The 16,414-nt window shown below is 41.9% G+C and overlaps 1 protein-coding gene across 2 annotated transcripts in view; it reads left to right on the forward strand.

Annotated features, from left to right (window-relative positions):
* The window catches only part of AEBP1 (AE binding protein 1), a 230,595-nt gene that overhangs the window by 160,096 nt on the left and 54,085 nt on the right, over positions 1 to 16,414 (forward strand). For both annotated transcript variants that reach the window (XM_069214248.1, XM_069214249.1), the window contains 2 exons: positions 11,062 to 11,201; positions 12,662 to 12,746. In XM_069214248.1, the coding sequence (XP_069070349.1) occupies positions 11,062 to 11,201; positions 12,662 to 12,746 (225 nt within the window). The remainder of the gene's footprint in view (positions 1 to 11,061; positions 11,202 to 12,661; positions 12,747 to 16,414) is intronic.

Raw genomic sequence — 16,414 nt, forward strand, 5'->3', positions numbered from 1 at the left:
CTCTCCCTGAATCATCACATCCTCAATGTAATGGGTTAGTTGCACACCTGGAATGACAGACACTTCATCCAGGTGCTCTGCCACCAGCCGGTGGCAGATAGTGGGACTATGTAAGTACCCCATAGGCAAAGATAACATCTTAAATTGTCTGCCACCATGGGAAAATGATAATTGCTCTTGACATTCTGAAGCCAATGGTATTGAGAAGAACACATTGGCGATATCGATGGTAGCGTACCATGTCCCTGCATGTCTCTGTATCTGTTCAATCAAGGTGATGGTGTCTGGGACCGCGGCTGTCAAAGGAGGTGTATATTTATTCAGCTTGCGGTAATCAATTGTTATTCTGTACCTCCCATCAGGTTTGCACACAGGCCATGGACGATTGTTCCATTCAGTGGTAGTTGGAGCTATTATACCAGCCTCAAGCATGTCTTTTATGGTTTCACTTATTTCATTATGCCCTCCAGGAATGCGGTACTGTTTCAAATGAATTACCTGAGTTGCCAAGGGCACCTTCACTGGGGGGATTTTTAAAAGACTCACTTTCATGGCAGCCACTGAAATGTATCTTTTTATTACAAACTGATAGCAACCATCATCCAAATACAAAGTCATTCCTTTCAAAATGTCAATTCCAATGTATGTATTCCAAAAGAGGAACAATCAGCACAGTGTATTTTCTTTTTGCTGTGCTCCCTATTTTCATTTGTACTGCAGTTTGTACAGCGGGGATCTGCCTCCCCCCCACCCCAAGCCTGTGATGGTGTAATGCGGTCCGTTAAATTTCTTAGGGTTCCCATAAATCAAAGAGGCCTCCGCTCCAGTGTCAACTAAAGCTCAAACTTTTTGCACATTATTGTGCTTCCAGTGTATTTCTAAATCAACATGTGGTCTGTTATCTCGATGAGCCCAATGTTGTACCAGAGCTTGGCCAGTTTCCTAGTCTGATTCAAACCTGTCAACTTTTGCCCAAGTGAGATCTGGATATATGCTTTCATATTTGCAAGCAGGCTCGCCCCGTCTCTGTTCTCAGAAGTTAACCAGTACCTGTTCAGGTTTTCCTCAGTCTCTCGTGGGGAAATATTTTTTTCCCTTTCTTTTCCTTCCCTTGATATCTGTGACTGGCTCTGTGTTTCACGCTTGTTATCTTGCTTGCTTATCTTTCTGCTGCCTTCTTTCCGATCTAAGCCTCTTTTACGGTACATTTGCCACAAGCTTTTGGCATCTATCCCATCAATCAGTTCTTTTTTTACACCATCTTTAAGTAGCGTCGTAAACATTTCTTTTCTGGACACTCGGTTGTTATCTGTGCGACCTTCAGACCTTGAAGATCTCTCAGGTTTATCCCAAATTCCTGATTCACCTAGCTCTCTGACCGCTTCTAGCATGTCTTTCAAAGCCTGCCCTGTCTGGTTGATTAATAAAGTCAGAATTATTTGCTTATAGGCAGGTGGAGTAAGGCAAATTATTTTGTTTCTTATTGGCACAGTAAGCTGTCCATCTAACAATTGGTGTGCAGTGCCCAGGAAAATAGCAGATTTCATTACTTCTTCCTTAATTCACTGCATTGCATCACGTAATGTGTACCATGGTTTCTCATTAGGAGGCCATTCTGCATCAGTGGGGTATTTCAAATTATATTCCTCAACCACTATTTGTAACAAAGTAGTCTGCTGGTTGTCTTGAAAATCCCTGAACAGTTCCTGTATTACTGGGTCACAACTTAGAGTACAGAACTTGTAAGAGTCTCCAATATCTAACATAACACCAGAAGCACCAGTTTCAAACAACCTCACAACCCAAGCAAGTAGGGACTCCCCTGTTCTCTGTTTAAAACGATCCATAATTTCATTTACTTCTTGCTGAGTGTAATCTTCTAAAGCATCTAATGCAACTCCTGCTGGATCTTGCGGTGAGTGTTGCATTTTTCATCTAAAAATAGGTTGCGCATGCACCACCTTGTGTTCATGTAGGTTTCCCTGCCCCCATCTTTTTCACTCTCCTCTCCACTAGAGTTTGGCAACTCACTGCCTGTCCAAACACTATCCGTCCAAGACAAATCTGGGCACCAATCCAAACTTGCATTAGCAATGACTAAATTACCTTTTTCTGATTTATCCTTCCTCTACGTTTACGATATCTGTGTTAAGCTATTTTGATCGCAGCTCGTTCTGCAGTGGTTTGATGCATGTCTGCCTTATCTTGTAATAATTTATTTTGGCAAGGCAACATAGTAGCACTATTCTTTGAATCCACAAGCTGTTTTTCTAGCTGCTCATTTACCTTTTCCAACTGTTTATATTTATCATGCATTGTTCTGTAGGCTGACCAAAGTATCAACCCGCGTCTGCCAAGAACTGAAATGTTATTCCCTTTAATCAGTACTTTCTTTAAGCAGGTCAGAAAATCAGCTGGTTCCGCTTCATTCAAACATTCGTCCCAGCTTTCTGACAAACCAGCTGAATGTGAAAATTCACTAGCTAACTCTTCATAAGGTGCACTGCACCATCCTGGAATTTGAAAAACATTCTTTTCACACACATTTTAGAAGCAGATGCTTTAGTCTTCCTGCCAAACATATTTTCACTTTTAAATGTACACTTTTGACCTACAAACCCTTTCCTTGCCGACTCACGCCAAAGTGTTTTGCTTTACTTCTGACTGAGCCAAGATATACACACTGAAAGGAGTCGAAAAGATTCTCTGGAATGCATTTCTTAATCTAAATAAGACATTTACTATAGCTGTTTGCAAGGTTCGTAAAGGAAGGTTTGAATAGTAAAAAGTGCACTTTCAAAATGTGCAACAACGTGAGACCATGAATAAAAAATCTTAAATCTATAAACAGCAAATATATACATGCAAGGATACAAACACTTATATTGATATATAGATATATAGTCATATGCAATGCAAAGCAAACAATTAATAAAAATTCATCACCGTAGGGCCTGCCAGATGCTTCATCTTTCTCATGCCAGCAAGAAGACAACCCCGTTCAACTGCGAGAAAGAGATCCTCACCCTCATGTGAACAATGTCCAGTCCTGACCGAGATCTCGGAATTCTTCGCTACTGAGCAGGGCCGCTTTTTTATAGCTTAAACAACCACGAAAGAGCCTTCTATAGCACCCCCCTCTCAGATGGAAATATTCAGAAATGCTGGCTAGTTTAGGTAAACCTTGAAAGGAATGCGTCGGGAGCTGGCCATCGTCCCAAGGCACGCCTACCAAAGTCAAACTGTTCTCTTGCCTATGATAAACACTAGCTTGTTACGGCCTTATCGTACTAACTGCTCACCTCCTACATGTCGTGTACCAGCCCTAGCTCTTCGGTGAGCAGAAAAACATGTAGAAGTAGAAAAACACATTGCATAACGTGTTTGCACAGAAAAATACTTTAACGTGGTGGTGAAGCTAAGCTGAATGAAAATGGAGTCTAGGCTGAATACAAAAGGGAGTCTATAACCAGTGACCACTAAAGTGACAATGGGCAGCTAAGCCAGGTGTAAAGCGGTGTGACACGACATCAGTGGTCAATACTCAAATAACATTACAAATACTCACTTATCGGCAAAGGTCAAAGAGGTGAAGGGATGTTTCCCTTTACTTTTAAAAGGGGAACCAGAAGGGGCTGCCTGCTTCCCCTCCATCCCCCCATGTTGTTCGCCATTGCAGTTGAACCACAGGTGGAATGGATCTGATAGCCAGCACACTCAAGGGTTTCAAATGAGTCCCCAATATTCCTGATATTGCTGATACTGTGTGTTGATGATGTTTGGGTGTTTCTGCAAAAGCTTGAATGGTCTGGCCTACAAGCCCTCCACATCGTTCGTATCTTTGGAAAGTTGAATCGAATAAAGATTAACACTGCAAAATCTACAGTGTTTCTAATTAGCTCACAACTTTAAAACCTCCTTTGGGCTTGGGAACTCTTAATTGTGAAAGAGGGGTTTAGGTATTTGGGAGTGTATGTGTCCATGGTTGAAAATACAGCCTGGTCCTGAAACATCCAACTACAAATAGATAGGTTATGGAGTGATAGTGCCTTCTGGTCATTCCTTCCTTTATCTTTAATGAGCCATGCAACCATATTTAAAATGACAACTTTACCACAAGTATTATACCAGCTCCAGAGCTTCCATTATGCGATACAGTGCTCAAGGTTCATGCATTTCGATTCCCTGATACTTAGGTTTCTATGGAATCAATTTAATCCCAAGAAAGCCCCCAAGAAGTGTTACAATGCCCAGTATGAAAGTGAGATTGGAACAGTGGATGTCATTTTATACCTTAGAGCGGTACATCTTATTGTAGTTAATGAATGACATATAAAAGTCTCAAGAAGATCCAACTTTGGCAACCAAATTATGGGCCATAGATGGTATTCAGTTCTTGCTCTCCCTGTATGGGGTAGACCTAGTTCTTCCCTCCGCCCTGCCACCAAGATAGTGTTCAAAATATGGGAATGTGACGCTAAAAAGCCTAACTTGGCTTGGAAAAACACACTAATTAAGGAAACCCCCAAGTGGGTGGGAAGGGGACTTAATCAAGTACCCCCTCAAAAGGTGGATTCTGTTGAAGTCTTCAGACAGGGAGATGTGATATATGGGTCTGTAATGTGTTTTTTTGCAAACACGCAGTAAGATTGTGATCTCCTTAAGAGTCAGGTGTTTAGTTACCTTCGATTATGACATGCCCCTACAACCACATATTGTATTTTGCTGAAATGTGAGACTTTAACCACATAAAGTTAAATTATTGATTGGAGTGCTAAAAGAGTGCAAGATGTCTCGGGCACAGCAATCTCTGATTATTTACACACCGGCCTCCTTTGATAAATTACACCAAAAATGGGTAGACGCTGTCGGGGTTGTCTGATGAAGGATGACAATAAGCAGGAATGGCCCTAGAGTAAGTGATTTCCTCGCTGTTTCATCCTGTACAACTGAAATATCTCCACTGCACATGCCCTAAAGGAGCCAAACTCTTGAGATGTGTGCATAGTACCTCCCCTCTGTGCTTGTAATGTGAAGCTAAAAAAAGGGGGCTTCTTACTCACAACTTCAAGAATCAGAACTTTCCGAGAGGGGGAATAAGTCCCACTGTAAGGCCCTGTTCCCAGGTTCCTCTGAATCTTGTTGCAATTTATCACACCTCATAAATAGCAATACCAAAGGGTTCGTTATTTGACAGATGCAATAAGTAACACCTAGCATAAGGTTTAGGAGAATAACATGCAAATGTTGGTGCCTACCACACTAAAATCTTCATGGTATGGTAATACTGTATACTTTTCACCTGGTAAATTCCAACAGGTTTGACAGCCGAAATGTAATGAAGGGTGAGATATTTAATGCATCCAGTGATCATTGGGTATGTTCCATAATTCACACCTTTGAACCCCTGCACAAACAAGAGTTTAGGCAGAAGTCGTAAAACACCAACCCATTGATAATCAGGGCCTTTGTTAGGTGCTTGGATGGTGGTAGCTGGTAGAGGACCCAGAGTTCGCACTTAGGGCCAGATTTAAGGAAAAGTGGTGCAGCGCAGTGCTGTGCCAGAATTGGCAGCGCCGCGCTGTGTCACTTTAGAAATGCAGGGATGCACCGTATTTAAGTGAATATGGCACACCTCTGTGTTTCTCCTTGCTCAGGTGCTAAATTTAGCTGCCAACGCAGGCATCCTTGCACCATCGTGCAGGGATGTCTGCTTTGAGGGGTGTGATTGTTTCTGTGCGGGAAGGTGTCCCATCCTGCACATAAACAATCACTAATGGTGCTTTGGCACTTCTGTGTGTGCTGCACAATGCAGCACACACAGAAGTGTCAAAGCGTCATGTTCAAATGCACATAAACAATAATTTCTGGCATTTTGCTCTTTCTATTCGTGCTTCAGAATTCAGCACGCATATAAAAAGTAAAAAAAACGAGGAGGAATAAAAGTATTCCTCCTCATTGCGCCATGCTAATGCCACCCCTGGGGGTGGTGTAGGATTTTGTTTGACACTGCCTCAGATTTACGAAATTTCATAAATCTAAGGCAGTGTCAAAATGCATTGGGTGTTGCTGTGGCATGCCCACAGCAACACCTATTGCACGTCCCTTCCACACACAGTGCTGCGTGGAAAAGGGCTGTATTCACAAATACTTGTGAATACGGTGCAGCGCTAGGCACCAAAGGAGCATCACAAAAAGTGATGTGCCTGTGCCGCTAGGGGCCTATAAATACGGCCCCTAGATTTTACTATACCAGATATAACATAATATAATGTATGACCTACGATATCACCACTGTGACTCTGTAAAAGGCTCTCTGCCTTTGCAGACAATTGAAAGCAGTCAGAAGTGGTGAGCAGTGATGAATTTGTTACTGTAATGATAGACATCTTCCTCAGAGATGGCAGGGCACACATGATAGACATGATAGTGGGCAGTGGGATACCATCCCTGCTCTGGGTGTATCAGATAAAAGGGTTATGGCATTGTACTATGTTTTTTTATCTTGGCGTGACCAGAACTTTTTCTGTGTGCCCTAGAGAGTGCTATTTATGTAATGTGAAACTCAGAACCTGGCTCTGGCATTGAATGTGAGTGTCAAGGGCGTGTATGAGTAGTGAGTGTGTAGCACCTGTATGGTACTGAGACTCGGTGAGCAGCATGAGTCTGAGAACTGGAACCTGTGGGATCCATTTTAAACAGCCCTAGTTTACCACAGCACAAGATGGAGGATGAGGACATCTGCCATAGACTGTTCCATTGTTTTTTTGCTTGCCACGCCTACATTACTGTGCCTGGGGTGTGGGGACCAAGAAACTAAACTGAAAAAAGATGGGGATTGTACTGTCCTTTTAAAGTCAATGAGGAATTCTGTTAAAAAAGGTTGTTGATTAGTTCTTCCTGAGCACTGAACCTTGGAAAGATAGTAGGGCTGAGGATGGGACTGCATTTTCTGTTGTTCAAGGTGGGTAAGTTTATAGGCAGGCTCAGCTATTTTGTCTGTTCCTAATTATTGCTTCAGGATGGTAAACTTCATTGTGCTCGTTTGGGATACTCCTGTTTGGAGCCAGCCTTACTACCTGCTGTGAGAGCCACCACTTAACATAGACTGTTAAAAAAACTGCCAGAAAATGACATTTGAAACAGAACCAACTCAAACCGGTCTTTATAACTTAGGCAGTGGATTCACATTCCCTGTCTGGGAAATGTGTATGAAAAGGTGATCCAAACCACCACACTTTGCTCCAGTTCCAGTTTCGTCTTGACCAAGGAAGGGAGTGCACCATAGAGAACTTGAACACCTGCTGTGTGACCAGGACAGGGGTCTTCATAACAGCTAGGCTTCCAAAGGTGGCAGGACATCACCTGAAGTCAGCACAGCTCGCTCGAGAAGTTGAGGATATACCTAGCACCTAGAAACCAGTCTACCTGCTCAGAGAGGGGAGGGGAGACTGTCCAGGAGGATAATCCAGCTGTGTTGCAGGCATGTGTACCAACTAGATGTTAATGGCTGCGTTGGCAGCGAAGCCAAAGCTGACCCGTGTCATGAGGGGGATTCCCAGTCACCCATTTGTTGCCCCTATAATAGAGCACCTTCAGAAAGCAAGCCAAGACGTCCTACTATGCTGTCAGACACCCCTGCAATGTCCAAAGGCTTGGTACAGTTGCTACAGACCCCTTAGTTAATCCCGAGAAGCACTCATTGCTTCTGAAGCAGGAGCTAATCCCTTGCCTGGAGGCCTCATCTGCCCAAAGAACCGCTCTTCTGCCTAATATGCGGCTATGACTACATTGGACTAGAAGATCTGTAGACATGATAATCACTCCTCGAGAGTGCCATGCCATAGGGGCTGGGTTGCTTAACTAAGCATCGTAGTCTGATTTACGACCTTGCAACTGAGCCTTTATGGGTTGTGTTATATTGCATTTTACTAATAAAGTACTTCCTTTTTACTAAGATAAGCACTGGGACGGACAATGGGTGGACTTGGCCCAGTTAGCAGTCATAGTAGGACGGACTGCAGAACACCAGAGGCAAATGCCCTCAACTTCTATAGGTGAGGGCCAGTAGCCTTCTCCGTGACCTCCTTTAATGGGTCTGACACCTTAAGTAAGGGACTCCAACAAGTAAAATCCCACCACCAGCACTGTGACCTTAATAAGATACATATCACCACCTTTTGACCAATTTCCAAAAAGCTTTGATGAGATAATCTCTGCAGGTCCTTCATTTAGCTTCTGTAACGCCACACCAGGTGAGATAATTCACAAAAAGAACAGATGATGGATGGAATGCTGAACAATGCAAACATTCACCCCGAGTCACAGATCTGGACTTAATCCATTGTTTTGTTGCTCACTGTGCCACCCCAGTTTGGACCCAGCCATATGCAAACCAGTCTTCTTCTTCTTGACCCTTCTTCCCATGGGAACTGTACAGCTCGAACTGCCAGGCCAGATCCTCCGTGGACCTAAAACAAGCTTCCTGGAACCAGTTTCGGGGTATCACCCCCTTATCAGCCAGGCTAGCTTGAATCCAGTGGCAGTGAGCACAGGACCCACATCTGGGCATACCTTCATACTTAGGGTGACAAATGCAAAAAGAACAGATGATGGACGGAATGCTGAACAATGCTAACATTCACCCCTGTCACAGATCTAGGTTTAATCCATTGTTTTTTTTTCCTTGCCACGCCACCCCAGCTTGGATCCAGCCCTATGAAAATCAGTTTTTAACCCTGTTCCCCATGGGAACAGTTCAGCCCAAACTGCTAGACCAGGTTCTCCCTAGACCCAAAACAAGCATTCTATGGTCGGTTTTGGGGTATCACTCCTCATCAGCCAGGCTAGCTTGAACTAAGTGGCACAGTGAGCACGGGTCCCATGTCTGGGCATACCCTTCCCCCTTAGGGTGACAAAAGCAAAAAGAACAGATGATGAACGGAATGCTGAACAATGCAAACATTCACCCCCAGTCACAGATCTGGGTTTAATCCATTGTTTTTTTGCTCACTACACCACCCCAATTTAGATCCAGCCATTTGCAAATCAGTCTTGACCCTGCTTCCCATGGGTTGCAATTCACCTCTGTGGGTGAACAATTCATACACATATGATAGTTCTTGGAACTTAAACAGAGTTCTTTCCCAATTTTTCAAGTAGTGACAAATGTACTAAACTTGGGTGACATTACAGATGCAATTTAGACACAGCATCTATGATGTGACCCATGTTTATTTTTGCACTGTGACAAATGTACTAATCCAACACAAAGCAAGAATGGTACTCAGAAGGATTTACAGCATCTCTGCTCATCTAATATTAATGAGACACAGGGGCTCCAATAATAAAGAAAAGCTTACATCATGTAAGTGGCACGGGGTGGTATGTAGCCATGAACCACTCCATTCTACCCTCGTTCCTGAGCCCATATTGACAAAGTAGAAGTTGGCTCTCTTATCCTGCTACCAGTTTGCGAATGGACACCATCCCTTTCCCCTGCCACTGCAGTCTAAAAACCATGTGTACATTCCAATGTGAATTGCACGAAATCGGTTCTGCCGATTTAGTGATCCTTTTAATGGGGATTTGCAATGAGTCATGAAGTGTACAGTGCATGCCACATAGACATTTCTAGCTCATTATGTACCTTTTACACATTCTGAATTCCTTTTTAGACGTTACAAAGGCTGCCTATTTTCAGATTCCAGGTTATGCTACCTGAAAACCCATTTCTTCATTGAACAGTTGATTCATTGTTAATTGTACGGTTACATTTGTAACTTTCTTCTCTAACCTCCAGTCATGAGAAGAGCTATTCATGGATTTTTATCAACATTAAAAAGAGGCCAAGGAAACGAGAGTAAATTGTATCCAACTAGTTACATACTAGCTAGTGAACATCTTTGAGTTACACTTAAAGCTCATTGAACCAATAAAAAGACAGAGTTATTGGCTTTTTGTGTATCATATGTGTTCAAGTTATAGCCAATGGAACTGAACAGAGTTTTTTCATGCTTTCAAATACCCTTACCAAATGGAATTCACTGCAATAGTTGTTGCAGAAGACAATACTAAAATCTGCTGCCAGAGATTGGCATAGATCCCTCACCAATCAGCTTACTTGAATGCTCCTTCATGGGATCCTTCTCTGTTTACCATTGTTGTCTATGTTTGGTTCCCAAAGTTTAAATTCAGCAGTATCATCTACTAGGAGCTACTTTGACACACCACTTATGTTTTTTAAGGAGGTTCCAGTGGTTCTTCTCTGATTGTAAGGTCCTGTCCTTGGGTTGGGGAGCTCAGTCACAGAGCATCATAGATCTGCTCAGTCTCCTTTTTATTCATCTTCACTTGTCTCCTTTTCTCCACTTAGTGCCGTTGCAGTCTGTGCTGTCACAAAAAAACAGGGCAACTCATTTAGGTACGGAACCTGGGTTACTAAGTACTATGGAAGGACAATAGTTCCCCAACTCAATTAGCACAAAGGAATGGAGACAAAGAGCATATGAACAAGTTTAATCACTGTATTAGGTTCAGTGAAACACATTATCAAAGTAAAAAGTGGTGTTATGAGAAATGGAGCAGTGATAATGTGCTGAGTGCAAGAAAAAAGTTCAACAAAACATTTGAAAAAGATATAATATACTCCAAATACAGAGTCCAAGTGGTCCAAAAGTTGGAATCCTTTTTTGGAGTCCTTAATGAAATTCATGAAAGCCACATGTATAAAGTTGGTGTTTTGAGTCTGGTGTAATAACCATAAGATCATCATCACGACAGGAGATAGTTTAATGCAGCTGAGAATCCATAAAGCGGATTGAGTCAATCCAACTGCAAAAACTATGAAAAGGAATGAATGCTGTATTCTCCAGGGTGTCTGTAATAATTGGAATTTATTTTGCAGCTAAATCTCACAACAGATTGAGTGAAAAGGACAAACACAGTCCGCAACCATCAGTATTTATGCCGGAGAAGCTTAGTGTTGTGGCAGGTTGTGTCATTTTATTGTAAGGTCTTTTGTCAATGCCAAGTCCTAATCTCTCTACTTTTCGTTTGCAGGCAGGGGCAAATGAGGATGATTATTTCGATGGCGCATGGTGTGCAGAGGATAACACTGAGGTGCAATGGCTGGAAGTAGACACCAGAAGGAGCACCCTCTTCACTGGGGTTATTACCCAAGGCCGGGACTCGATCCTTCAGTATGTATCAACATCAAACAATGAGTAGGCCTCCTGTCTTAACACTGAGGGGCAGATTTAAGAGCCCCTATCGCCTCCTTGCGCCACATTAGCGTCATTTGTTTTTTTACACTAATGTGACCCAACAAGGCCAATATTGCTGCATCGAATTCTTAAAGTGGCACAGTGTATGTATTGCGCCACTTTGTAACCCTTTGCACTACTTTAAGCCTGCGCCAGGCATAATGTATGCAAAGGGGGCATTCCTCCGTTAGTGGGGCCGGAAAAATGGTGCAAAGAAATCTAATAGATTTCTTGGCGTCATTGTTTTCGGTACTTTTAACGCCTGCTCAGAGCTGGCATTAAAAGGAGGCACACCATTGTTTACAATGGGCCTCAATGGGCTTTACAGGATTAGCTTAAAAAAGCATTACGCTAATCCTGCAACGCTATGAACTAGCATCAAAATGTTTGATGCTAGTTCCCCAACTACTGCAATGGTGCGTCTTATCTTAGATACGGTGCACACATGGTGGCGTTAGGGGGCGCTAAGGAGCACAAGGAAAGTGGTACTGCACTGGGTGCCACACCACTTTCCTTAAATCAGGCCCTGAATTCTCTACATTCTATCTCCATCTGACAACCCATTTCTCTTTCTTAATCCTTTATATGACTTCCTGGTGGGTTTCATCTTTTTCTCTCTTACCGCTCTAGCTCATCCCCTGTCAGTAAGGTGCTAGCAGGCAGAAAGTATTTAACAGTTTGAAACTGATAACTCAAGGCTATAATTCAGATAAGTAAAAAACACCATATGAAAATACTTAATCTAAGGGACTGAATGACATAAGTCAAACAATTAGATTAAAAAACATTTAATGCAGTTTGAGTATAGCCCTTATTTTATGCAACTATTTTGATTTTGATACAAAGCTTTTGTTCCATAATGTTAGAATTTCCCAAGGTGTTACAATTTCTCCAAGATACTATAAGGTTCATTTAGAGTCTAGTGGTTCGCTCTTCAGACTGCCAGTTCTGATGGAGGGCCTCCAGATAACCTGCCATATGTAGAGATTACTGTTGAATGCCTTGGAGGCCGCCATGTTGAAGCAGCCCGCTTGGCATTCTCTGTTTCTTCCCAGCAACAAACCCACAAAACAGCGTTTTTTGTTGCAAAGCAAAAGACAAAGTCCCTGAGTCAGGACATTTTCTCCCTGCACATCAGAGGCATCTCAACATTCTTCTTCCTGGGAACCTCATGTTTCACACAGCTGTTCATTGTAGGAAAAAAGAAGTGTAGGTTGCCCTATCCTAGAACAAACAGAACTACTAGACATTGGAAGTATAATAATTGTATTATTGTCATTGATTTGGAAACAATAACTCAGTGTATTGGTGCCTTCGTCCTCTATATTGTGTTAGAAATCTTTTACTTTTGATGCTTCCATGCTTTCTCTTAATCTTGTTCCTCTTTTCATCCACAGCGATGACTTTGTCACCACTTTCTATGTGGGCTTCAGTAATGACAGCCAGAAATGGACAATGTACAGTAATGGATATGAAGAAATGGTAGGTTTGGGCCACTCCCACATACTGGAGGAGATTTAGCAATTGAAAGGGCATTTCTAAAAATTTGGTGCTGTCCCAGATTGCTTGATCCAGCTGATAATGGCATAAAGTATTACAAAGTCCATGTTCTGCTCTGGCGTTGTGACTGAGTATCCTTCCCACCAAGATTTAAACCAGCCCCTTAGTATTTTTACATCCCAACTAACCACAGAAGAACGCTTCCAAGGGACCCAGGATCTCAGGGGAGGCACTTAAAGACTCATTAGCCATCAGGAAGAGGCAAACAGCAGGGTTCAGCCAAGGTCAAGTTGCCATTGGTCAGAAGATTACTTCCAGGAAAAGGTGTCTTGCAGCTGGTTATGGTGCTATAGCTTACAAAAGAGGTCAACCAGCCACCCTTGGAGTCTAATTATTTGTCCTCTGTACAAGGGGAGCAGGTCCAGCCCTTCATAGATCCTCTCTGGTCACAAACAGCAGGTTCAAACCTCTGCTGTTCTTCCTCAGGTTTAGAAAATGTTCTTAAATGGGTGCCTGGAGGCGTCACATTTATGCCTTTCACTAGCTATGGGTAGGAATGACTCCTTGGGATGCCTTACCGTACCCACTTTTGGCAGTTTCTAAGATGGCAAAGGTCTTTGAACACCCTCAACTTGGGCTCTGAGGTCTGGGGATGTTTAGGGGAGTGTACTATGGTAATCCTAGAGTCCTCCCACATCTAAGGCTAAAATCCAGTTTGCTGCATCCACTGTACCTATAATAAACCCAGCGCCACAAGTCTGGTAGAGCAAGAGCAAAGTCCTTCAGCAACAGAAAGTGGATTCACAAGAATTGTCTTGGCATCCTGTTCTCTTCTTTTTCAAGTGTGCCCCAAATTTTAAATGTGAACCCAGCAGACCTTTCATGCATGAATTGACACTTAAGTAGGATTTTACACTGGAATGTCAGAAAGGGTGGCCACAGCCCCTTCTTGTGTATTGAAAGGAATCATCTCTGCCCATTCAGGTAAGCCTATTGTTTGCTTGTGGCATGCATTTCACACCTATTCAAGGCTAATTACTGTCTCGGAGCTTGCCAAGGCTTATGTTAATTAGCCTTCTGACATTTCAGGTAGGTAATGAGTAACTTTCTTTAAGTTAGTGTTCCTTCATGTTTATGAACATATGAATACACACAACACATTACATAACTAATGGTTGTCTTCCATGTTCTATTTTTGACTGTTTTTTAATCTGTGCAGTTTGCAAATAGGTGTTTAGTGCATGTTGACATTTTCTTACGGAGCAACACCTTTTCAATAGACATAAAAAAGAAATCACATCTATGATTCTTGAAACTATAGATTTCACTTATTAGTTTTTTGACAAAATTATATATCTACATCCCTAAAAATTCTTATAGTGAGACCTTGTAGATGGCAAGAAAAATCTTTGCTATATCCAAATACAGGTACATCTATTTTACATATTTTCTTTATAGTTTTTCTTATTCTCAAAGCCAAAATCGTATAGTTGTATCTTAACAAACACAGCTTCACAGCTTGTCAGCTCTGACTCGCGAGTTTCAAGTTGGATGAAAAAAAAGTACAGCCAATCACGTAAAAAATTCCAAATGTGATTGACAGTATGCATGAGTTGTGACTTGTGAGTTAAAACAGCAAAGGTATACAAAAGTGTAAAGCCTTTTAAACCTACTCAGTAACTTGTTTTTAAATGCTTATAATTTAACAAATACTGAACAGTTGTACACCAAACCAAAATAGGTACAGAATTTGACTTAAGTTCTACTTTCATAACCAGTTTGGTGTAAATCTAGTCAGCCATTTCTGTTGTAGACATGAGTAACAATTCCTATGGTTGCTAGTATGAGAAATCACTTCTCTTTTTCTCAACCTTAACTTTTTCTGTGAACTTATCTTCACGAAACCTGGCGTGCAGACTGAGTAAGTAGATTGCCCAGTTTCCCGAAAATCCGTCCATGGGGCCAAAGATATAGGCAAATCAAAAAATGTGTTTTTAATGTCAACACTGTCCGAAAAATAACTACACAGTGGTGATTGGCACTGTGTAACATAAATGTGTGCAATGACGTAAGGTTTTTTTTTTGTTTGTTTGATTTTAAGTATGTTCTTGTTAATCCGGAATTATATAATAAGGAAAGTGAAGTTTTAACTTCAAAAAGCTATTTGTCATAGCCACCACTTTAACATTACTGGACTAAAGCTATCGATCTATTTGGTGGCCAGCATTTATTGGGTAAGTTAAAAATAGAGGAGTGATTATGGCATCCTTAGAATGAGCAGGGGCAGGTATGACATTTTATGGATAATTTAATAAATATAACATGCCTGGCATGGATCAGTCATTGTCTTGTATTGCTCTTAGCATGGATCAGTCATTGTCTGGCTTTGCCCCTAAAATATAGTATAGTACTACTTCCAACATGAACTCAGGCTGCCTTCGTTTGGGAAGACCAATACCAAAATTGTATTGAATAAACAACTTTATTGGAGCTACGTCTAACGATCCCTGATCTGCTCCTGATCCCTGGCAACTGTCTGGCTGCTCAGCTCCTTGGAATCCCCATGCTAGATTCCAGAAGTTGAAGCATCCTAGTTGCCTGGAAACAGTATCACTGAGCTAGGGGAAAAGCACCAAACAGAAATTAACACATATAAATGTATCACCTTACAGAATTAAACACACTAGAATATAACTCATCCCCCTTCCATTGGATCAATTTGCAAAAACAACATGTAGTTAAACATATAATTAATTTACTCAGAAATGTAATCTCCTAGCCATTTGTGTCTTATTTTTAGTCTGGTGCTGGATTTCAATTGACTCTCTCCCATCGCAACATTATCATTTCCTACAGTTAGGTCCCTATTTAACCTTAATCACTTTTGTCGTTCTGCTTCAATGCAAATATATAGTTTTCTGGCATTCCACAATTTACCATCTGGCATTTTGATATTGTTACCCCTCATATCCACCACTTTCTTAGGAGAAGAAAACTTAGAGCAACCTTTTCTCATCCAGTTGTCTAGACAAACATTCCTGGCACAATTTCCCTGCTATATTTCTTTATTCTTTAGTTACGTCTTCGCCCATAGGCAGCCTAATATTTCTCAATCCTCTCACTCAACTGTTGATAATTTAGCTTTCTTTTGCCTGCCTAGATATTAATTTAGTTTTCTGTTGCCTGGCCTGGACATCCATCCTGGCTGTGCTACAATACATGGTACTCTGCCTTTGAGTAAATGAAAAGGCGTCTCCCCAGTCGCAGAATTGGGAGTGGTTCTGTAGTTCCACAACTTATCTTTGACTTGGCTTCTCCAACACACATTACCTGCAGAAGCCAGCTGAATGCACTCATCCAACACGCGGTTAAATCGGTCTATTAGACCATTCCTTCTGGGATGCTATACTGGAGTTTTGCAATGTTTGATTCCCCACTCCCACTTCAAACTCCTTCGACACAAACTGGGGGGCCATTATCTGTCAATATCTCTGCTGGGCGTACCTCCCTTTGAAATACACCCTCACAAATGAAATCACACTGCTTGATTTCACATCCTTCACAAATGCACTTTCAGGCCATTTTGAGAAGTAGTCCATCATGACTATAGAATATTTCTCGCTCACATCCATGCCATCAAATGGACCACA

This window comes from Pleurodeles waltl, chromosome 11 (assembly GCF_031143425.1).
Source record: "Pleurodeles waltl isolate 20211129_DDA chromosome 11, aPleWal1.hap1.20221129, whole genome shotgun sequence".
Classification (NCBI taxonomy): Eukaryota; Metazoa; Chordata; class Amphibia; order Caudata; family Salamandridae; genus Pleurodeles; species Pleurodeles waltl.